The sequence below is a fragment of the Fomitopsis serialis genome (assembly GCF_022376445.1).
Source record: "Fomitopsis serialis strain Sig1Antser10 chromosome Unknown B0H18scaffold_1, whole genome shotgun sequence".
Lineage (NCBI taxonomy): Eukaryota > Fungi > Basidiomycota > Agaricomycetes > Polyporales > Fomitopsidaceae > Fomitopsis > Fomitopsis serialis.
The window spans coordinates 349,557-368,084 of record NW_025954961.1 but is presented as its reverse complement, the minus strand read 5'-3'; the positions used below and the strand labels follow the sequence as shown (position 1 = coordinate 368,084).

The following is an 18,528-nucleotide window of genomic DNA, read 5'->3' as shown; positions in this document are numbered from 1 at the left end:
ACTCGTGATGGAACTATCTGCCACTAAGCTGAGAGCCAATGTGCTCTTTGTATACCGGCGGAAGAATTCCCCTGCTAGTTGCAAGCCACCTGCGATGCAACGAAAACAGGCGCGTCACCCGCGCTTTGTCTTGACTGTCGGGATGCGTGCCACGATACTTTCGTAAGTACAGGACGGCCATTACACAACTCAATGGTTAGATCAAGTTGTCCACCTCCATTGTTGCTGACTCGGAGCTCGGACGTGTTTAAGTCTTAGATACAAAAGACAAGATGTAGGCGGTACTTAGATTGTGCTATGCAGTTTGATGGAAGAACCAGCTCTGAAGAAACGAAGATGTCCCTGTCGTTTAAAGAGTAAAAGTTCAGTGAGGCAGCAAGCATTTGAAGTCGTGCGCCATATCAGTTGGACTGTGGTCTGGATCGCGCTGTAAATAGGCTCAAGCGAATCAGCCTCTTGACTTTGTCCTTCTGCGTTCCCAATGGCCTGCGGATAAGTGACCGAAACAGGCAATGGACGGATGATTTGCGCCGCCCACAAATCTTCTCCACACCTCAAGAATACATCTTTAACCTCCTGACCCGAAGGCTACTCAGGCTGCGCAACCTGCCTGTGACCTTCGATTGTTCACATGCATATGCTTGCAGACTTTCTTGCGCGATGCGACAGTGCTTCCTACTTTACAGTTTACTTTGACTACTTCGGTCTATGAATTACAGTATGCGGCGTTCTTGTACCTGGTCCCCCGTGCCCAATGCGATGCAGATGCATGTATTAAGCAGTCACCGCGGTAGTCTGTGACGCCATCAAACGTCAGCTGATAATCCTTGTGACGTTCGACATACGGCATATTACTCACGTTAACACCATTGACAATGAGAACATCTTTGTTTGGCGGCGAGTGCGACACCGCAGCAGAGCTGCGAGCAATCGAACCTAGGTCGACGTCTATGAAGGGTCTCATGAGCATATTCTTCGGCAGAACCTACGGATAGGGTTTGTATCACTTACCGTTGCTGTGGGCAGCCTTCTTTCTCAGCTTGATAGCTTGTTGGAGCTCTTCCTCGGTGAGCTGGCTCGTGCGACGCCCGGTCGTAGGGCGTGGGGGTGCCTCCACTAGTGCTTCACCTGACACAAACTGTGTGAGCTAGCTGCCCAGATTTATGATGAGTACGACAGTACTTACGTCCCTCCTCGGCGAAGTCCGCTGCTTCGTCGTAGCTTGCGGCCTCCTCTAGATACTGCTCGCGCGAAAGGTTACCCCAGTTGTGGCCGCCCGCGCCACCCTTGGGGAGCCTGGTGTCCATGCCGTTCTTCGACACGGAGCGGTCTTTGACAAGGGCAGCAGCATGTACGGCGCGCTCAGTGCGGGTCATGGTGGCAAACGAAACTGCGTTGATGTTGCTGCGGTGGTGCGAGTGGGTGTATGCGGATGATTCGTGGTGGGGGTTGAGATGGTGGAGGGACGAGGTCTTATATGCTGCGCGAGCGCTGTGGCGCACGGCGAGGAGCCGGGGACTAGGAGTGCGCTCGCGTGACAGATGGGACAGGATCCGCTGAATTGCGTCTGCAAGTGGACTCGGTTGTGCTCGGTCTGTTCCAGCCGCTTCGAGCCGCTTCCTACGCCTCCTCAGCTCGAACAGTCTAGTGCGCCCGCAGTTGCCATGCATCCTCGTCGTCGCTATGGACATCCCTCGCGCCGCCGCATTTTCTGGGCCTATTTTCTGCGAACACGCGCACCAATGGAGAGTGTGGCTGGCGGGTGGGAGCGTCGATCTTGGCGGGCGGCGGATGGCGGCATGGCGGGTTCGCGAACGAATGACACAATGACCTATGCGGGGGACCGTGGGAATTAACGCCACCGCTCTTCCACCACGGCGTCCGCCGAAACGCGGTCTCGTGATCGTGGACAAGTGTGGCTTCCGCGCTCGCGCGTTGCATTTAACTCCGAGTCGAACCAACAGACTTCTCCCTCCGCGCCCGTGTTGAAGCATACTCTGAGCTTTCAAGTATCTCCTTCCCAAAGTGAGTAAGTGGACTAGCCCTCTGAGCTCAGTTCGCCAATTTAACTGATCCGTTCTACTTGAAGCCGTCAACTGCGAATTCCACAATGTCAGAACTGTCCTATGTCGACGCTGAAGAAATTGCATCTGCTTGCAAATCAGCAGACTTTGGACAGTCTCAAACCAATTCCCGGTATCGACCCACGGCATGTTATTACGCTAACGACGAAGTCGTTCACAAGGTCGATCTACCTGCGGAGCTGCTTGCGAACATCATTTCATACATCGCGGAAGAGGACAAGGAGGGCTTCTGGTGGAAGTCGATCTCGCGTGTATCCCGATATTGGCACGAAGTCGCGCGTGAAGCTGCATGCCTGTGGACCACCCCATATGCGTGTTATGGTCCGAACCTCTTCCGCGCAGCGATGGAAAGGTCACGTAACCTTCCGCTGACCGTGCACATTGTTGGCCCCCACTCCTGGTGTCTCGCCGCTTTGGAAGCGGTCAGGCCGCATGCACACCGAGTCCAAAGTCTTTTTTTCTTCCCTGGATACAGGCATTTTGCCAACAGCCCCCCGTCCGGCGTCCTTGACATGTCCTGCTTGGAATTTGATGTGCCCAACCTGACGGCCCTCTGGATCAACCTGAAGTACTTCACGGAGCAGACCCCATTCATCATCACCCACTCGCGCTACCCCCATCTCTGCGAACTCACCTTGGAACGTGCGACCACGCCGTGCGACCCGGAAGCCTACGCGTCGCTCACGCGCTTGACGCTCCTGGACCAACACGACATCGAGGGGTTTGAGGAGACGCTGGAGGACTTCTCCGCCATGCTCCGCGCTTGTACCAACCTACAGTTTCTGTGCCTCGAGGAATCCGGCCCCGACGTCCGTGACGACGCTGACCAGAGAGTACGTCCTGCTGACCCGCAGACCACCCCGCGCCTCCCGCATTTGCGCTCGCTCTGGCTCCGGGACGACGAGAAAAACACAGCCTTCTTCATGAGGCACCTAGCCTTTCCACCAACGACTTGCATCTACTTGACGATGATGTTTTCGGGAAGCTTACCATCACAAGAACTGGAAGGCTTCTATGTATCGCCGAGCGTCGAGGGGGTCATCTCCCAGATAGAGGTCATCCGCGTGGTCGCGAATCTCGACCTCCGCATCCGGGTCGAATTCCTGCCGAACTGGGAGGCGAGAAAGACGTTCGAATGGGGCTCGGTCGACGAGCCGTCTTGCATCGCTTTCGAGCACGAGGGCAGGGAGACTGGGGGCAGCCTGGAAGTCGAGTGGTGCATATGGGCCTTCACGCAAAGCGCCCGCATGAAGTTCGTCGCGGCGCCCCTCAGGTACCTGATCATCGCAGGAGAATTTTGGGATGCGACCGGATCGCTGACGTGGAAGAGACTCTTCGACGTGTTCCCCTCGATTGAGGTTATCCAAATTGAAGACTACGAGCGCCAGGACCGAACCATATACAGGTCCTTGAGTATGATTGACCCCCGGACCAACCAGATCGCCTGTCCGAACTTGAAGACCTTCGTGGTCAAGGGCCGGTGGTCACCCACTTTGCTATCAGACGTGAGGGAGTGCTTTGCGACTCGGAAGAGTCACGTCCCCATGCTGGAGAAGCTGGTCTTCAAGACGAACACTCGTACCATAGGTTTGCCGTTAGGCCCGCAGAGGTTCGGCTATTTGAGCGGGCTGCGGGAGGTCGCCAAGGTCATCGAGTTGTGGACCGGAAAGCTGGACTGGCTTGGCGGAAAGAGGGACGTGGTGCGTGTCGAGAAGATGGACCAAGATGAATGGGAACGCGTCCTCAAGTTTGACTCACCGTACCCCGATATTCACGGCTTCTAGAATGTATATTACTGTCAACGACCGATGCCCGTCGTTCTGCTTGCCTTGTAACTTAGGAAGGAATGCAATGTGCACTGAAGTGACCTAGAATGATTATCACGCAATTATGCCTAGCATAAGATTTCTGCACAACAAAGAGACAGCAACGATAGCAAGTACGACGATATCCAGACTCACAAATCCGACCATGCTCGTTATCAATGTCCTTGTGCAGCCAACACACGCCTCATACCTATCCCAATCCCCAGATGCCCTGCTGTCGCACACCCGCTACCAACGCGTCCACGTTGCCGAGCAGTGTACCCAACAGCTCCTTCTTCTCCTCTGTCGTCTTCGCGTGTGTCGCCCTCCGATGTGTCGCACGCTGCAGCACTGCTCCTGAAGACGTCGCCCGTCCCTGAGTGGGCGTCCCCGCCGCGGCCGGTGTACTGAGCACATCGAGCTCGCTCCGTGCGCGACGGTGTTTGCTCAGCGGCACGGGGGTCTTTGGGGCTTCGGATGAAGATGCCGCTAAGGGCGTGGACTCTGCCCGCTTGAGCGAAGACACGGCGACCTTCGGGCGCGGTGTGGTAGGGGGAAACCTCAGAGGGTCAGAGTTATCGTCCGTCTCGGATGCCTCGGATGAGAGTAAGTCTTCTGCTGCGCGGAGCTTGGACTGTGTCCGCATCGGCGTCGCGGACCGAGGCGTGCCCACTCCCAGTCCAGCTATTTGCGCCTTCTTGGGGCTTTGCGGCGTGTAGTCCACGTCCTTCTTGAGCATCATGAGGTTTCGCTGCTGTGGGCGCTGGCTCGGTGGGGTAACGAGACGAGCCGCAGGTGTGGGGGAGCGCGGGGGGCGGGAGTGGGCGACTCGGTGTCCGAGGGTAGTACGCTGAGGGCTTTGGCGTGTTTTGTCCGGAAGGAAGTGAGGTCGCTGCAGTGAAAACAGACGAAGCGGCGGAGAATAGTGAGGAGCCGGATGTGTCTCTGGAGCCTATGCTAGATATGGATGGGCCAGAGCGGTGGGGTGTACTATATCGATCGGTAGGTGATGTTGGCGAGGTGGAAACGCTGTCCAAGGGGGTCTCGACCTCTGACTGGGATATGTCATTGGGCGAGGTGGCCGTCGATACGCCAGTTTCGTCGAGCAAATAGAAGTACAGGAATTCTAGGCATTTCATCCTACCCAGACAAAGTGACAGAGACCGATGTCACTCAACACATCTCTGGAACAAGTGGTCGCGTGATATCACTGACCTGATCTCTCTCGGTGAGCCAGACCGCTTCAAGAGCTTGACAACGAGCTGTACACCGTTCAGCTCTTCGAAGACTCGGAGAGATTGGGAAGCATCGACGAGAATGCAAAGCAAGGTGTCCAGAGCGACGCACGTAAGGTGCATGAAAGCGGGATTCACGTTATGTGACGGGGTGCTGTCGTCGTTATTCGCTTTGGATGACGAGGACGAAGCCTTATCGCTATCCTTCAAGGATGTGGCCCATGGTACATGTCGTGATGTAAGGAGCAGATTGAGCATAATCTGTTAGTTCCGTCAGATATGCCATGTCTATAGACAACCTCTCACACACCTCCATAGCATATTGTCTCCCTAGAAATCGTTTGCTACCCTTATGTGTGAGTGTCACACCCTGAACAATCGAAAGAGCTTGTACGAGTTGTCCTGATATGGTTGAGATTTCGCGTTTGCGGTCATCTATCCACAATAATCGTCAGTCTGGGGCAGCCGAAGTGCTCCGTACACTTACGATACTCGGACGAGGGTTTGCTTGTGCTAGTGACCTCTTCCAAACGCTTTTGCGCGGATACCATCCATTGCAGGACACGAGAAGGAACTGCAACACGTTAGGATAACATATGTGGCGTCAAGTCGTAGCACGCACCGTTGCACTCGAATGTATCCTGCAACCTTGTGAACACAAATAGCCTCTCTGCGGCCTCCCGGTCGGTATGTGGATGTGAGCACAACTCGGCCATGAAGCGCTCCAGCTCGGAGAGCACTTCGCCTACACGCGCCGAGGATGATCGCGTGGACACCAGCTGCAGGCAACCGTTCTCAACATGACCACGCACAGCCGTCCCAGTCACTGACCTCGTCCAGCGCATCCTGTAGAACGTCCTTCATCGCCTGCTCGTCGTCCATGGTCGCAGTTTGCAGCAGAGAGACATGGGCCTTGTCTTTTGTCGGGTCCACGCCTGAGTCGCACAATGCTGCAGCTGCGCGTTTGTGGCAGTTCGAGATCGTATCGCTTATTACGTAACAGACGCGTCGCGCCTCCCAGCAACAGGTGTCCCGTGACCGATCGCTGTAGGACGCGCGAGTCCGACAACGCGAGCTTGCGGAGCTCCGCCGTATTTGCGGGCGATGTAAGCCAGCTTCACACGACAGCTGGTCAGCCTTGCTTTCCCTCTAACCACCATCATGGCCCCCATCCGAACGGTACGTCGACCGACCGCCTTCCGGAGGCGTGAACTAAGATACGCATTTGTGCAGCAATGGACCCGCTTGATTCGCTTCATAGCGGCCGAGACGGGGAACGTCCACCTCGGTGAGCCCGTGGATCCAAAGCTGGACGGTACGTCTCTTTGTTCTTTGGTATGTCAGTGCTCATCGACTGACTGCCGCTGTATAGTCGGTATGGCGTCCCAGCTCCGGCAATCCATCAAGGCGTATGAGATCCTCGGTTCTGTCACCGACCTTGGCTCGCAGGTCACTCAGAACGTGTTGACCGTCAAGGAGCTGCTCGCACCCCTCGCTCGCCACGAAGTAGGCGGCGTCGTGCGTTGCTTGGGTCTCAACTACGCCGACCACGCGGTGAGCACGGCCGCCGCCCAACCCCATTTGCCCTTCATCTAACGACCCATGATCTATGCAGGCGGAAGCGAACCTGCAGAAGCCCTCGTAAGATCCCCGCGCCTGCAACGTGCGATGATGTACTGACAGAGCAAAGGATTCCCGTGATTTTCTACAAACCTCCGACTACTCTCATCGGCCCGGGCTCGTTCGTGACCGTCCCACGCTTCGCACAACCTGTTGAGGAGCATCTCCCCGATTACGAGGTCGAGCTGGTCATCGTTATTGGTAAAGCGGCAAAGGATGTCTCTGAGGCGGAAGCCCTTGACTATGTCCTGGGCTACACCGGCGCGAACGATGTGCGTATTCACAGGATGACAAGGCGGTGCGGTTATTAAAGCAGCGCGAAACAAGGTCTCGTTCCGCAAGCACCAGATGACTGCTGGTGGTGGGCAATGGAGTTTCTCGAAGAGTTTCGGTGAGAATATCCCAGCTATTTTCGGCCCTGTCATGCTACTGACATGCTACTTGAAGACAATACCAACCCTCTCGGGCCATGCATTGTCGCTGCCCACGCCATCCCTGACCCACAACATCTGCCCTTGAAGACGGTCGTCAACGCCAAGACTGTCCAGGATGGCAACACCTCGTACGTTGTGCCTCGTCTTCTTTACCATACGCAACCTCACGTTGTCCCAGTGCTCAAATCTTCAATGTCAAGCAGACAATTGCATACCTGTCGCAGGGTACCACACTCCTGCCTGGCTCTCTCATTCTCACAGGAACACCGGCCGGTGTTGGCTTTGTCAAGAAGCCTCCTGTTTACCTTAAGGGTGGTGACTACATGACGACCTACGTCGGCGGCGGCATTGGCACGCTCGCAAACATGGTTGTCGAGGAGGCTGCGCCGGGCAAGGCGAAGCTCTAGGAGCTGTATTTTTTTGGCTATGTTATACACTGTGCATTATGTTTTGCTCATGCAGTGTGGTATGTCATTGAGTGTGAGCACTGAATACCTGAAACGAGCAAGGGCGGCGGTAAGGCGGGGCGCGGGGCGCGAGAATCAGAACGCGTCGGGGTACGCGTCAGTCGAAGAAGTCACGCGTTACGCGTCGCGTTCCCACGTGCACCCTCTTTACCTTTACCCGCCATGGCCTCCCGAGGGCGAGAGCACGACGCGAGCTCTCCCGCAGAGACTCCCGCTCCCCAGCCCCCGCCGAAGATGTCCACGTCCAAGAAGGCGTTCTCGGACGCAGCGAGCACGCGCGAATACAAGTATTCACAGGAGATCTCGCAGATGATGTTCGTCTTTGGCGAGGTGCAGGACCCGAACCCGGAAACTGTAAACCTGGTCGAGGATATCATCCGAAGCCAAATAGTTGAGCTTGTGAGTGCGTTCTGTTGGTGGAGATGGTGGTCTGTGGCCAACGAGATTGCAGATTGTGCAGGCACGGGCTTTGGCTACGCGCCGGGGCGCACGGTACCTATCCGCAGAGGACCTCATCTTCCTTATTCGCCATGACCGGGCAAAGGTGAATCGGCTGAGGACATATCTATCCTGGAAGGACGTGCGGAAGCACGCAAAGGACTCTGGAGGAGATGGAGGTGGTGGTGTTGAGGTCGAGAACCTGGAGGACGGAGCAGACGGTACGTCACCACGACCTGTGGCTGTCAACACAATAGGCCTGACAGGACGGGCCTCGCAGACAAGCTTACGGCCAAGGCCCAGAAGATCACAATCAAGCTGCCCTGGGAAATCATGACCATGTACGCAGACGTCCTACAGACAGACGACGAGGAAGACGAGGATGACATCGAGGCGCACGAAGCCTCCGTCCTGCGTCTCAAAGAAGCCGACGATGCAACACGGCAGATGACACGAGAAGAGTATCAGCACTACTCCGACTGCCGACAAGCCTCCTTCACCTACCGTAAGGCAAAGCGTTTCCGCGAGTTCCTCAACCTCCCGCCGTCGCTCGACCTGAAGCAGAACGACGACACCGTCGACATCGTCGGCTTCCTCGCCTTCGAGATGGTCCGCTCCCTTACAATCGCCGGTCTGGAAGTCAAGAAGTCTCTCGAGGAGTCATACCTGCGCGAGGGTGTGCACGCTGCGTCGCCCGTACTGGGCAAGCGGAAGGCCGTCGGCGGGCTCGCAGGGGACTCGAAGCGGTTGCGCAGGGAGGACTCCCCTGACAGGGATAGCGACCCACCGCTTCCGACGTGCTCGCTATTCCTTCCACCTCCCGAGGCGCGTACGGCCCTCCGACCAGAACATATTCAGGATGCATTCGGGAGGATGCAGACCGACTGGGCTCATCGGCGCTCAGCCGGCATGCGCAACTGGAGAGGGGGCCTTGTTCGGACTACTGTCAGCCTCATCTAGTTTGTTTCACAGATTCCTTGGTTGTCTTGCCGTCGCTCTGCTATCATTATCGAGTACACATAAGCTATGTATTGTGTGTTTTCCAAAGTCCCTTTGTATTCTGGCACTGCTGTATATCTAGACATACATATTGTACAACACAGCTTTTGGATTCGATCCGCACTTGTCCCATGCATTCAAGCCGACCTTTTCGAACTCATTCTACATGTTAGAAAAGCAACGACGCCGCGACGTCCAGGTTGCCGCCTGCCGCGTCCAGAGTCTGTATGGCCAATTCTCTAGTAGCACCGAGCCCCATCAGTGTATTGATCGCCGTCTCAGGATGCCTGCTCTGCGCCCTCGCAGGAGGCTGCCCTCGCCCAGCTCCAACAACAGCCGGTGCTGGTGCAGGCCCAATTGTCTGGCCCGACCCAGGGAAGTGTGTCGCTGCCGCCAAACCAGATCCTGAGCCCGAGGCCTGGGGCGCGACACCAGCCGACGTTGCCGACGCCTCGTCCGAAGGGAGGCCCGCGTTCATGGAGCGCGCCTTCTCGGGGAGCTCGTGCTCAGCGAGGAAGCGCACCTCGCGGCCCTGGATCCGGAGGCAGTCCTTCTCTAGGTCGATGCACGCCTGGTGCGCCTTGAGCATGTCGAGCCCGAAGAGCAGGTCGACGTCGCGGCCCTCCATGACGGTGAAGGAGCAAGGGAGGTAGAGGTCGGCGAGCTTCAGCTGCGCACTGTGAACTCGGCCGAGGATTTGGGCGGTGCCGACACCGCGGGCGACGCCGGCGAAGCGGCGGTCTAGCAATCGCATGAGACTGTGGGTGGGGATGCACAGTCAGAATCGGGAAATACATAGCCATAGCCCTGAATGTTCCTTACCCACATGCCTCTGCGCATTCCGGACTCACTGCGGGGGAAGGTCAATAGCGCGGAGACGAGATACAACATGTGGACGCACTGATGGTGGACTGAGCGCCGCTATCCACGAACGCCTTCACGGGATGTCCATTGACCTCAATGGGAATGCTACACCTCATTAACGACGTGGCGGACTGAACAGGAAAGCACACGTACTAAAGCATCGTCACGCGACCGAAGACCTCAGGCGAATACTCAAGCGCATGCTCAAGGTTCTCCATGACCGCTTGCTGCCGGATCGCCTCTTCTATCCGGCGCTGAGCCTCGATATCAAAGGGGTTCGCCTCCATCGTAGCGAGCTCTCGCTCTGCCTCGACGTGCCGCGAACGTGTTTGCCGCAGGAGCTCAGCGAACCGGTGGGGGTCCGTCTGTGCGGCATGAGCGAGTTCCGGATTCGTCTGGCCGATGTTAAGTCAGTAGTGGTAAAGCGAGACGTAGGGAAAGAGGAGGTACTTGTTGCAGTTGAGTCATGACCGCGGGGTCCCCCAAGAGCTGTAACCGCATCATCTCGGCGTCCTGCTCGATTGTCCTGTGAGAATATGGATGTCTGGGGGATCGCTACATCAGACGATACTGGGCACATACCTCCCTGCAACGTTGATTTTCCGCCGGAGGAGCAACATCGCGCTGTCTCCGACACCCAGTTGTGCCATTGTCGCTTTAGGATTGCTCAGCTCACGCCCTTCGTAAGAGATGCTCTGGTCCTGTACCGGGATATCGGACTAGCGGACGTCGGGCATCGCACGCAAGTCAGTTGAGCAGATGGAGAGTTCGAGTGGCATATGAGATTGACTGGGTAGAGCGAGACGCGTTTGCAACTCACCTCAGCCTCAAGCAGGGCCATGACGTTCTCCAGTTCCATGTTCGGGTCGATCTCGACCACGAACGACTGTCCGAGGTCGGTTACAAAAGTGAGCTCCATGCTCAGATACCACCAGTTGGGCTTCAACAATAGAGGGTATTCTTGCGATGCGAGGAAAGAGGATGAAGTGGTGGTAGGTCGGGAAGCGTGGTGCCACTGGTAGTGGACGTACAAAGGCAAGAGGGTCGGGCGAGACTATTTAGATCGCCGAGGCTTCCAGGAAATCAGTTGACGTACTTAGTGGCTGGGTGGTCACCGCGGTCCCTTTTATACTGCTCGACAAAGCTTGCGCGTACATGGACGCGTACTCTGTCCGCGCTCTGACTAATGCTGTACCCGCGACGCGTCGTACGTGGCGAAGGTGCGAGAAGGCACTGTGCTACAGGTGGACTGTGGATGCAGCTCATTCCCCACATATTCATATTGTACACACATCGGAGACTATGGCGGTGTCGGAGCCCACCCGGATATGCTATCGTACATTCCGCCTTCCCGTAAGGTGACTACGAAACGAGGAGCTGCGGCATCGACTCGTCAATACAATTCGTGAAGTATAGGCCGGTGGTCCACTCACAGTCGTGAGCCATTGCCCCGTATGTTCGATGCCAGAGCACTCTCGAGCGCAGACGCCGACAAACTAGCATCTGCACAAATGCCCGTCAGCACAGAACACGATCCACAGCATCGACGATACGCACCGCTCAGGTCGCTGAAGCTCGACGCCTCGCTTCCTTGCGAGCTCACTCTGCCCCCGTTCGCCGGAGTTCCTACGTCCATCCGCCAACCCTGACCTCCGTTGCTCCGGGGCGGTGTCCTACCCACATATGTCTGCCCTACAGCCCGGTTCGGCGATAACGCGGGTGGGCTGTGTGACTGTCCCGGTGGGCTGAGGTGCCTCGGAATGGGGGATGCCACGCGAGGCGACGGGGACGTGGGCGAGAGTGACTCCTCGTACCTCCGCGAGTACGGCACGCGTGTGTCCGCATACGAATATCTCCGTGCCTGCGGCTCCGCGCGAGGTGGGGACGAGGGGATGGACGGAATAGACCCTTGTGGTGAGCCACGCGAACTAAGACTCGACAAGCTCTGCTGGCTCCGCGACGCGCTATGCTGCGCACTCGAGAGCGACGCCATCGACGACGACAGCGGACGCGTCCGCCCTCGGTCCGCGACTTGCTTGCCCTTGTCCCTCTCCCTGAGTGTCGCAGGCGAGGACACCAGCCCAAGCGCGTCGGTCGTCATCATCTTCTGCAACTTCTCCAGCTTGCGCTCGAGCTCCTTCGCCTCGGCCTCGCGCTCATCCTCCTCCTCCTTCCGCACCGCCTCGTCCTCGTCGCTCCCGTCACTCTCCTCGTCGTCGCCCATCCCGTCCGCCTCCGCCTCCGACGCAGCATGCGACGACGTCGGCGACAGCGGGCGATGCAGGCTCCCGCGGCTCCTCCGCAGGCCCTGCAGCGTGAGCGTCGAAGACGACGACACCTTCTTCGACGTCCTCGTCTGCGCCGCGCCGCTCCCCGACGCCTGCGCGTTCCCGTTCCCGTTCGCCTGCCCATGCATGGTCGCCTGCCCGACGAGGGAGAACCGCTGGCTCGTGTTGCGCACGAGCGACCCGCGCCGCGCGCGCAGGCTGCCGAGCGAGCTGAGGCGCGCGCGGACGCCGAGTGGGCGCGCGGCGTTCCCGGAGGTGGAGAGCCGGCGCGAGGCGACCTCGGGGAGGCGCGGGAAGTACTCGTTGGCGTTCGCGGCGGGCGGGTGTTGGGTGGCGGGCGAGAAGGGCGCGGAGGGCGTCGAGACCGTGCGGATGCCTTGCAGGCCGCGGAGGCCCTCTTCGAAGCGGGTGCGGGTGCGGTGGATGAGGTACGGGATGGGCACCTGGAGGTGTGCGGCGAGGCCCTCCCCTGAGCGTGGTTGGAGCGGTGAGGAACGTGGTACGGCTGGGAGGGCGGTGATGGACTCACAGTCTGTGGTTGCACCCTGGGTTGCGGTCGACTTGTCGACGACCTCCCAGAGCATGTGCTCCTTCTCTGGCGTCCATTCTACCTAGACTTTCATGTGTGATCAGTGCTCGTGCATGGATAGAACGCATTGCGGGAGACGCACCCGAGGAGGGTCGGGTGGCGGGTCCTCGGGACGGTGGTACGGAAGGCGTACAATGACGCGCACTGGCTGGCTGGCGGCCATGATACACGTTGGAAGAGCGAGCTACGAAGGTGGAAGGCCTGTTATCTAATTACAACCCATCGGCTTAGAGAGCTAGAATCAAGCTACAGACTCGAGAGAGATGGGGATGAGAGTCCGGGACCGGCGGCGAATCATATCAATGCGATAGTGATAGATGCTGATCAATACCGACAGTAAGCTATATTCAGCCGGTCAGTAATGTAAGCTTGTAGACGAGGCGATAAGTCCATCAGAGTTATTAACTATATATCGGTCACGTTGTGATTTGCGAGGCTCGATCACAGTACTTATTTAGTGACTGATCACCTCGAGTTGTGCCCTAATCCCCGGTCCGTTCGTCACTTCGTACGACGGTCCCGTACAAAACCACCTCACTCACAGTCTAACCCGAATGCACGTCTATGACCTGTGAAGTTAAGCCCACCACACGCACCACAGCAGACTATCACCACGAGAACCTTGAATAGCATTCCCTCACACTCAAAAGCCTCCATCGAACACACTCGAGCATGTCCCGCACGCCCTCTCCGCACTTCCCCACTCTCGATGCGCTGATCGAGCACCTCTCCGCTGACGCAGAGCGCGAAGAGCTCGCGGCAGAACTAGGCGGTGCGCGCGCGCGTCCTCCCTCCTCCCGGGCCGTGCCCTCACACCGTGACGCTGCGCGCAGCTCTCCAGTCGATCTACGGCGACGACGCGGTCCGCCCCTGGGGGCGACATGACTCTGACAGTAACAGTAACGGCGGCGGGCAGGAGAGGCGGGGTGTGGACAGCGGAGAGCGCGGGACGATCCGGTACGAGGTCACTGTCACGTACGTGTAGTTTGCGAGGGTGCCTGACCTGAGACCGTGCTGATGTGCGAGGACGTAGCATCTCACCATCCTCGGATTCCTCGATATCGCATCCGCTCACTCTGCTCGTCTCCCTCCCGCCGTCTTACCCCGCCTCCTCCCCGCCGCAGCTGCAGCTCCTCTCGCGGTACGTCGGGCCGTACGGCGTCGACGCATCGCTCTTCGGCGCCGTGCTCCGTACGTACATCTCGCGCGACGGCGTCGAGTGGGCGCCCGGCGGCGTATGCGTGTTCGACGGGGTGGAGTGGGTCCGGGAGGCCTGTGTGCGGTGGCTGGAGGAGAGGATGAGCGAGCGGAAGGCCGGGGAGATCTTGAGGGAGGACGAGCGTGCGGAGGGGCGGAACGATGTGGAGGAGCGGGACGAGGAGAGGGAGAGAATTCAAGCGGATGAGAGGAAACGGAGGGCGGAGCAGAGTGAAGCTGAGGCGAGGATGCCAGAGGGTGTGGAGTTCACGGTCGCGGAGCCGATCGTGGACAGAAAGAGCGTGTTTATTGGGCGCGCGTGTCGAATAACGCATCCATCTCAGGTTCGTGTCAGTGAATGTGCGTCCGTGCAGAGGGTGATGATGGGCGTTGCAGGTTCCGATGATCCTCGCGCACCTCATGTCGGATCGGAAGATAGCCAGGGCAGCACATCCTATCATCAATTCCTGGCGGTGTCGAGTGGGTATAACCTGCACCAAGGTCAGTCGTACCATCGTCCTTGTCGGTCTGCAGCCTTTGAGGGCGTTTACGTAGACAACGATGACGACGGTGAGACCGCCGCGGGAGGCCGTCTGGCACATCTGCTCCAGATCCTTGTCAGTGCGCTTATGCTTTTCAGCGAGGTTCTGCCACTGACGAAATGCATAGGACGTCGAGAACGTGCTGGTTGTGGTGACGCGGTACTATGGTGGGATACATCTGGGACCGGACCGGTTCAAGCATATCAACCAGGCTGCACGCAACGCGCTAGAGCTCGGCGGATTCCTGGATGCACCTGCGACGGAGAGTCAGAGCGGGAGAAAGAAAGGGAGGGGCGCACATAAATGAACTTGCATCTAATTTATGTATTGCTCTCGTGTATCGTCGGATGTTGAGCGTACTCATCGGAATTATGCACCGATGCCAGCGGCGTGGTACGAGGGTCCGTGCGGTGCGTAGAGAGTGCGACCCAGCAGAAGCAACGTTCGTGGGTAGAGAAGATGGCGCATACAATTGACTGTGTCTGCAGACTGTCGGCGTTGGCAGTGGGGCGCAGTGAAAACGGGCCAAGTTGCCTTCGATTCTCAGTGGTTGCCGTCAGCACACGGCCGGCGGGGGGAAGTCCAAGTCTAGGGTTAGGAGATGAAGTCATGCGCGAGGTCATGGGCCACACCGGCCGCTCCTTGCTTCGACGACCACCTCGGACGCTCCAACGCCCAACGCTGCCCTCCTCCCACAGCCGCCACTGGCATGGCCTTCTCTTCTACCCCCCGTCTCGCCCTTGCCGCCTTCAAGCTACCACCACATCCCCCGCAAAGTCCAGATCACTCGCCAACACCTTTATCGCGTACAGAATGGCCAGCACGTCCGCAGCGAACGTACGTTCCAGTCTGCCAGCCACAGTGTGACACTCACAGGGTCGTCGAGGTAGTTTGGGGTCAAGGATGCATCGCTTATCCATCACCAAGGCTACATCGATGGAAGTGGGTCGACGCCCAGGACGGCGGTGTCATCAAAGTGAACAGTGCGTGCGCCTCTCTTGCACCTCTGCACATGGATTCACGACGTGCTCTCAGACCCAGCGACGGAGGGCGAGCTGGGCACTGTCCCCGAGATGGGCCTCGCGGAGACGAAGCAGGCCATCGACGCCGCTTCGCGCGCGTTCAATCGTGGGGCAAGACAACCGCGAAGGTGTGACGCTCGCCTGTGCACTACGGACGAAAGCCTAATTCTTGACGACGTAAGCAACGACACGATATCTCATGAATTCTATGCGCTAATGCAGAGAACACGGAGGACTCGCTCGCATCATCGTACGCTCGTGCTGCTGCCTGTGGCGTTCGTGTGTCTGAAGTTATAAAGACATTGGAGAACGGAAAGCCACTTGCGGAGGCGAAGGTTGGGCCAATGCCCTCATGGCGTGCGCATATACTCACAATCATATCACAGGGCGAGCACGCATACTCGGCATCCTTCATTGAGGTCTGTCCAATCACTCGATAGCCCACGCAGCTGGACTAACGCGTCTTCTTAGTGGTTCGGTATGGTAGACTGCATCTCGATGCACGACGCCCCGCTAAACTGCTGTGCTCATAGCTGAGGAGGCGATCCGGACGTATGGAGGTGCGGTATGCGGCAGTTCGGCTACCTCCATAATTCTCGTGCGACGCATCCTTCAGAGGTGGCACCGTCCCCATTCCCGCACATCCGCAACGTCGTCATCAAACAACCCATCGGTGCGTCTCGACTTCACTTGCATCCATACCTCTGGGCGACTGACCGATGCCCCTCGCAGGTGTCGTGTAAGCATGCGCTTCACCATCCACAGAAAGACGGAAACTAAGGGAACCCGCCGTCGTTTACAGGTCTATCCTGACCCCATGGAACTTCCCCTCCGCGATGATCACCCGCAAGCTCGGCGCCGCCCTCGCAGCAGGGTGCACCACAGTGATCAAGCCGCCGCCCGAGGCCCCGTTCTCCGCGCTGGCTCTCACAGAGGTGCGCATCGTCCTCTCCTCTCCCTCTGCTGATCCGGCCGGGCACGCTCATCCAACGCTGCACACTGAACACAGCTGGCCACGCGCGCGGGTGTCCCGCCGGGCGTGATCAACGTCGTCACGACGCAGGCGAACGTCGTCGACGTCGGGCGCGAGATGTGCGAGAACGACACGGTCAGGAAGGTCACGTTCACGGGGAGCACGCCCGTCGCGAAGTTGCTGTACGGCATGGCCGCGAAGGGCTTGAAGAAGTGCGTGTCCACCGAGAAGTGTGTGGCTATGGCTGACTGCGGGATCTTGAAGGATGTCGATTGAGGCGGGTGGCAACGCGCCGTTTATTGTGTTTGACGATGCGGATATACCGGCGGCCGTCGAGGGTGGGTGACTGGTGTACTTGGGTGAGAGGGTCGAAGTGGCTGAGAGACTGTCGCGCAGGTGCTATCGCGTGCAAGTTCCGCGGCAGCGGGCAGACGTGCGTGTGCGCCAACCGGATCTACGTGCAGGACTCCGTGTATGCGGACTTCGCCTCGCGACTGGCTGAGAGAGTCGCCGCGTTCAAGGTCGGGAACGGGCTCGAGGACGGAACGTACGTCCTTCCCTAGCCTCTCCACTCGCCCCGGTGCTCACTCCTCGCCCCGCAGGACGCACGGCCCGCTCATCCACGACAAGGCCATCGAGAAAGTGCAGCGCCACGTCGACGACGCGCTCGCGCGGGGCGCGCAGCTGCTCATGGGGGGCACGCGGGTCGAGGGCAAGGGCAGCTTCTTCCAGCCGACGCTCCTGTCGGACGTGCCCGCGGACGCGCTCGTGAACAGCGAGGAGACGTTCGGGCCGCTCGCGGCGCTGACGCGCTTCGCGACGGAGGAGGAGGTCGTCCGGTGGGCGAACCGCTCGGCGGTCGGCCTCGCGGGCTACTTCTACTCGCGCGACGTCGGGCGGGTGTGGCGGGTCGCGGAGGCGCTGGAGGTGGGTATGGTCGGCACGAACACAGGCTTGATCAGCCAGGTCGCCATTCCGTTTGGAGGGGTGAAGGAGAGCGGGATCGGTGAGTGCGCGCGTGTTGCTTGGGCGGCGGTTTGAGGTGAGCGGGGCTGATGCTGGTTGTTTGTAGGGCGCGAGGGCGCGCATGGGATGAGGAGTACATGAACACCAAGTTTGTCGCGTTTGGAGGATTGTGAGCGGGAGGGAGATGGGTGCCGCCGACTGGACAATGTTGACGACGGACGGCCCACTCTGATGCTCTTCGCTCTTCGGATCCAGAAATCGAATCTAGTACGACTTTGTTGTATGCTTAGTTCTCTTGTCACAACTGTATCGGATGTCTGCGTTGTACTATTGCTTCCTGTGAGACACTACACTGAATGATAGGGTAAGTGGGCTGATGCGAGAGAAATGTCCGCCGAAGTGAATGTGTGGACGCAATGCAGCAGAGTTTAGCTCGGCCTCAAGACTTTCTGTTCTTCAACGTATCTGGGGCACGTGTATTGGTTCTGATGTTTTGTCGTTGCACACCATTATACGAGGCCACAATCCGAGCGTGGAAGTTGAACGTTGAACGTTAACGCTGAACTCCGACTCAGTGAATGGGTGGGCCAGGAAGTGTGTCCACCGACATGCACCGGAGTGCCATGCCATGCCATACTGCCCTTCGGCATGGTCGGGTGGAGTTCATTCATCGTCGCATAGCCATACTGCGAGCACCGGTCAAGGTCCGAGGGCGATTGAACTCTGAGCTTGCGTGAATGGGTGGACCTCGAAGCGCGATCCACTGGCAATCCACACTGTGTATCCGGACCGCGAGAGGAGTGGGCCCAGCGAGAGCGCACGCCGATGCCGACTCGGACTGCCAGCGAAATATACAGTCCAAATAGGACCGGGTCCACATAGATGGTGCGATAGTGGACAGCGGACTCGCGCTGCTAGTAGTCGGCCTGAATTCGCGAGGATGAGTGGACTTCGGTATCAACTTCTCGATAGTAGTCTGGGAGGCTCTGGTCCAAGTTGTACTCG

General features: G+C 58.4%; 10 protein-coding genes across 10 annotated transcripts; 6 read left to right on the top strand and 4 right to left on the bottom strand.

Moving 5' to 3' along the window:
- Window positions 1-546: 546 nt before the first annotated feature.
- On the bottom strand, window positions 547-1,800 carry B0H18DRAFT_965737 (uncharacterized protein). The gene is made up of 4 exons (XM_048043280.1): window positions 1,187-1,800; window positions 1,012-1,128; window positions 860-948; window positions 547-795 (listed from the first exon to the last, which is right to left on the bottom strand). Exons 1-4 carry the CDS (start codon window positions 1,689-1,691, stop codon window positions 775-777), a joined length of 732 nt encoding a protein of 243 aa, XP_047900950.1. The 5' UTR covers window positions 1,692-1,800; the 3' UTR covers window positions 547-774.
- A 68-nt stretch (window positions 1,801-1,868) lies between these two features.
- Window positions 1,869-3,887, top strand: B0H18DRAFT_1205420 (uncharacterized protein). The gene is made up of 2 exons (XM_048036129.1): window positions 1,869-2,025; window positions 2,090-3,887. The coding sequence occupies exon 2, from the start codon at window positions 2,111-2,113 to the stop codon at window positions 3,866-3,868; it is 1,758 nt and encodes a 585-aa protein (XP_047900949.1). The 5' UTR covers window positions 1,869-2,025; window positions 2,090-2,110; the 3' UTR covers window positions 3,869-3,887.
- Window positions 3,888-3,951: 64 nt separating this feature from the next.
- On the bottom strand, window positions 3,952-6,107 carry B0H18DRAFT_965731 (cell division control protein 14, SIN component-domain-containing protein). Its single transcript, XM_048043279.1, is given in 7 exon segments — window positions 3,952-4,656; window positions 4,676-5,029; window positions 5,105-5,385; window positions 5,435-5,559; window positions 5,612-5,698; window positions 5,747-5,903; window positions 5,956-6,107. 7 exon segments carry the CDS (start codon window positions 6,004-6,006, stop codon window positions 4,101-4,103), a joined length of 1,611 nt encoding a protein of 536 aa, XP_047900948.1. The 5' UTR covers window positions 6,007-6,107; the 3' UTR covers window positions 3,952-4,100.
- Window positions 6,108-6,285: 178 nt separating this feature from the next.
- Window positions 6,286-7,585, top strand: B0H18DRAFT_866798 (fumarylacetoacetate hydrolase; the record flags this gene model as incomplete). The annotated part of the gene is made up of 8 exons (XM_048039812.1): window positions 6,286-6,303; window positions 6,358-6,439; window positions 6,497-6,678; window positions 6,740-6,765; window positions 6,815-7,016; window positions 7,072-7,135; window positions 7,192-7,306; window positions 7,357-7,585. The coding sequence occupies 8 exons, from the start codon at window positions 6,286-6,288 to the stop codon at window positions 7,583-7,585; spliced, it is 918 nt and encodes a 305-aa protein (XP_047900947.1).
- A 294-nt stretch (window positions 7,586-7,879) lies between these two features.
- Window positions 7,880-9,043, top strand: B0H18DRAFT_1080899 (TFIID-18kDa-domain-containing protein; the record flags this gene model as incomplete). Its single annotated transcript, XM_048031297.1, has 3 exons — window positions 7,880-8,044; window positions 8,097-8,304; window positions 8,364-9,043. 3 exons carry the CDS (start codon window positions 7,880-7,882, stop codon window positions 9,041-9,043), a joined length of 1,053 nt encoding a protein of 350 aa, XP_047900946.1.
- A 1,132-nt stretch (window positions 9,044-10,175) lies between these two features.
- On the bottom strand, window positions 10,176-11,037 carry B0H18DRAFT_4344 (uncharacterized protein). Its single transcript, XM_048038086.1, has 5 exons — window positions 10,767-11,037; window positions 10,654-10,665; window positions 10,529-10,601; window positions 10,397-10,459; window positions 10,176-10,341 (listed from the first exon to the last, which is right to left on the bottom strand). The coding sequence occupies exons 1-5, from the start codon at window positions 10,863-10,865 to the stop codon at window positions 10,289-10,291; spliced, it is 300 nt and encodes a 99-aa protein (XP_047900945.1). The 5' UTR covers window positions 10,866-11,037; the 3' UTR covers window positions 10,176-10,288.
- Window positions 11,038-11,341: 304 nt separating this feature from the next.
- B0H18DRAFT_4409 (uncharacterized protein) lies at window positions 11,342-13,109 on the bottom strand. Its single transcript, XM_048038116.1, has 4 exons — window positions 12,906-13,109; window positions 12,764-12,845; window positions 11,504-12,703; window positions 11,342-11,449 (listed from the first exon to the last, which is right to left on the bottom strand). Exons 1-4 carry the CDS (start codon window positions 12,984-12,986, stop codon window positions 11,376-11,378), a joined length of 1,437 nt encoding a protein of 478 aa, XP_047900944.1. The 5' UTR covers window positions 12,987-13,109; the 3' UTR covers window positions 11,342-11,375.
- Window positions 13,110-13,495: 386 nt separating this feature from the next.
- B0H18DRAFT_1132920 (ribosomal protein S5 domain 2-type protein) lies at window positions 13,496-15,087 on the top strand (the record flags this gene model as incomplete). Its single annotated transcript, XM_048035568.1, has 6 exons — window positions 13,496-13,595; window positions 13,657-13,798; window positions 13,857-14,364; window positions 14,417-14,521; window positions 14,563-14,637; window positions 14,690-15,087. The coding sequence occupies 6 exons, from the start codon at window positions 13,496-13,498 to the stop codon at window positions 14,867-14,869; spliced, it is 1,110 nt and encodes a 369-aa protein (XP_047900943.1). The 3' UTR covers window positions 14,870-15,087.
- Window positions 15,088-15,230: 143 nt separating this feature from the next.
- On the top strand, window positions 15,231-16,519 carry B0H18DRAFT_965708 (uncharacterized protein). The gene is made up of 9 exons (XM_048043278.1): window positions 15,231-15,293; window positions 15,317-15,399; window positions 15,506-15,545; window positions 15,598-15,712; window positions 15,807-15,834; window positions 15,884-15,919; window positions 16,056-16,257; window positions 16,317-16,323; window positions 16,387-16,519. The coding sequence occupies exons 1-7, from the start codon at window positions 15,272-15,274 to the stop codon at window positions 16,119-16,121; spliced, it is 390 nt and encodes a 129-aa protein (XP_047900942.1). The 5' UTR covers window positions 15,231-15,271; the 3' UTR covers window positions 16,122-16,257; window positions 16,317-16,323; window positions 16,387-16,519.
- B0H18DRAFT_965704 (aldehyde dehydrogenase domain-containing protein) lies at window positions 16,199-17,853 on the top strand. Its single transcript, XM_048043277.1, has 8 exons — window positions 16,199-16,257; window positions 16,317-16,323; window positions 16,387-16,519; window positions 16,594-16,769; window positions 16,822-16,895; window positions 16,954-17,104; window positions 17,160-17,563; window positions 17,638-17,853. Exons 3-8 carry the CDS (start codon window positions 16,421-16,423, stop codon window positions 17,694-17,696), a joined length of 963 nt encoding a protein of 320 aa, XP_047900941.1. The 5' UTR covers window positions 16,199-16,257; window positions 16,317-16,323; window positions 16,387-16,420; the 3' UTR covers window positions 17,697-17,853.
- The last annotated feature ends 675 nt before the right edge of the window (window positions 17,854-18,528 follow it).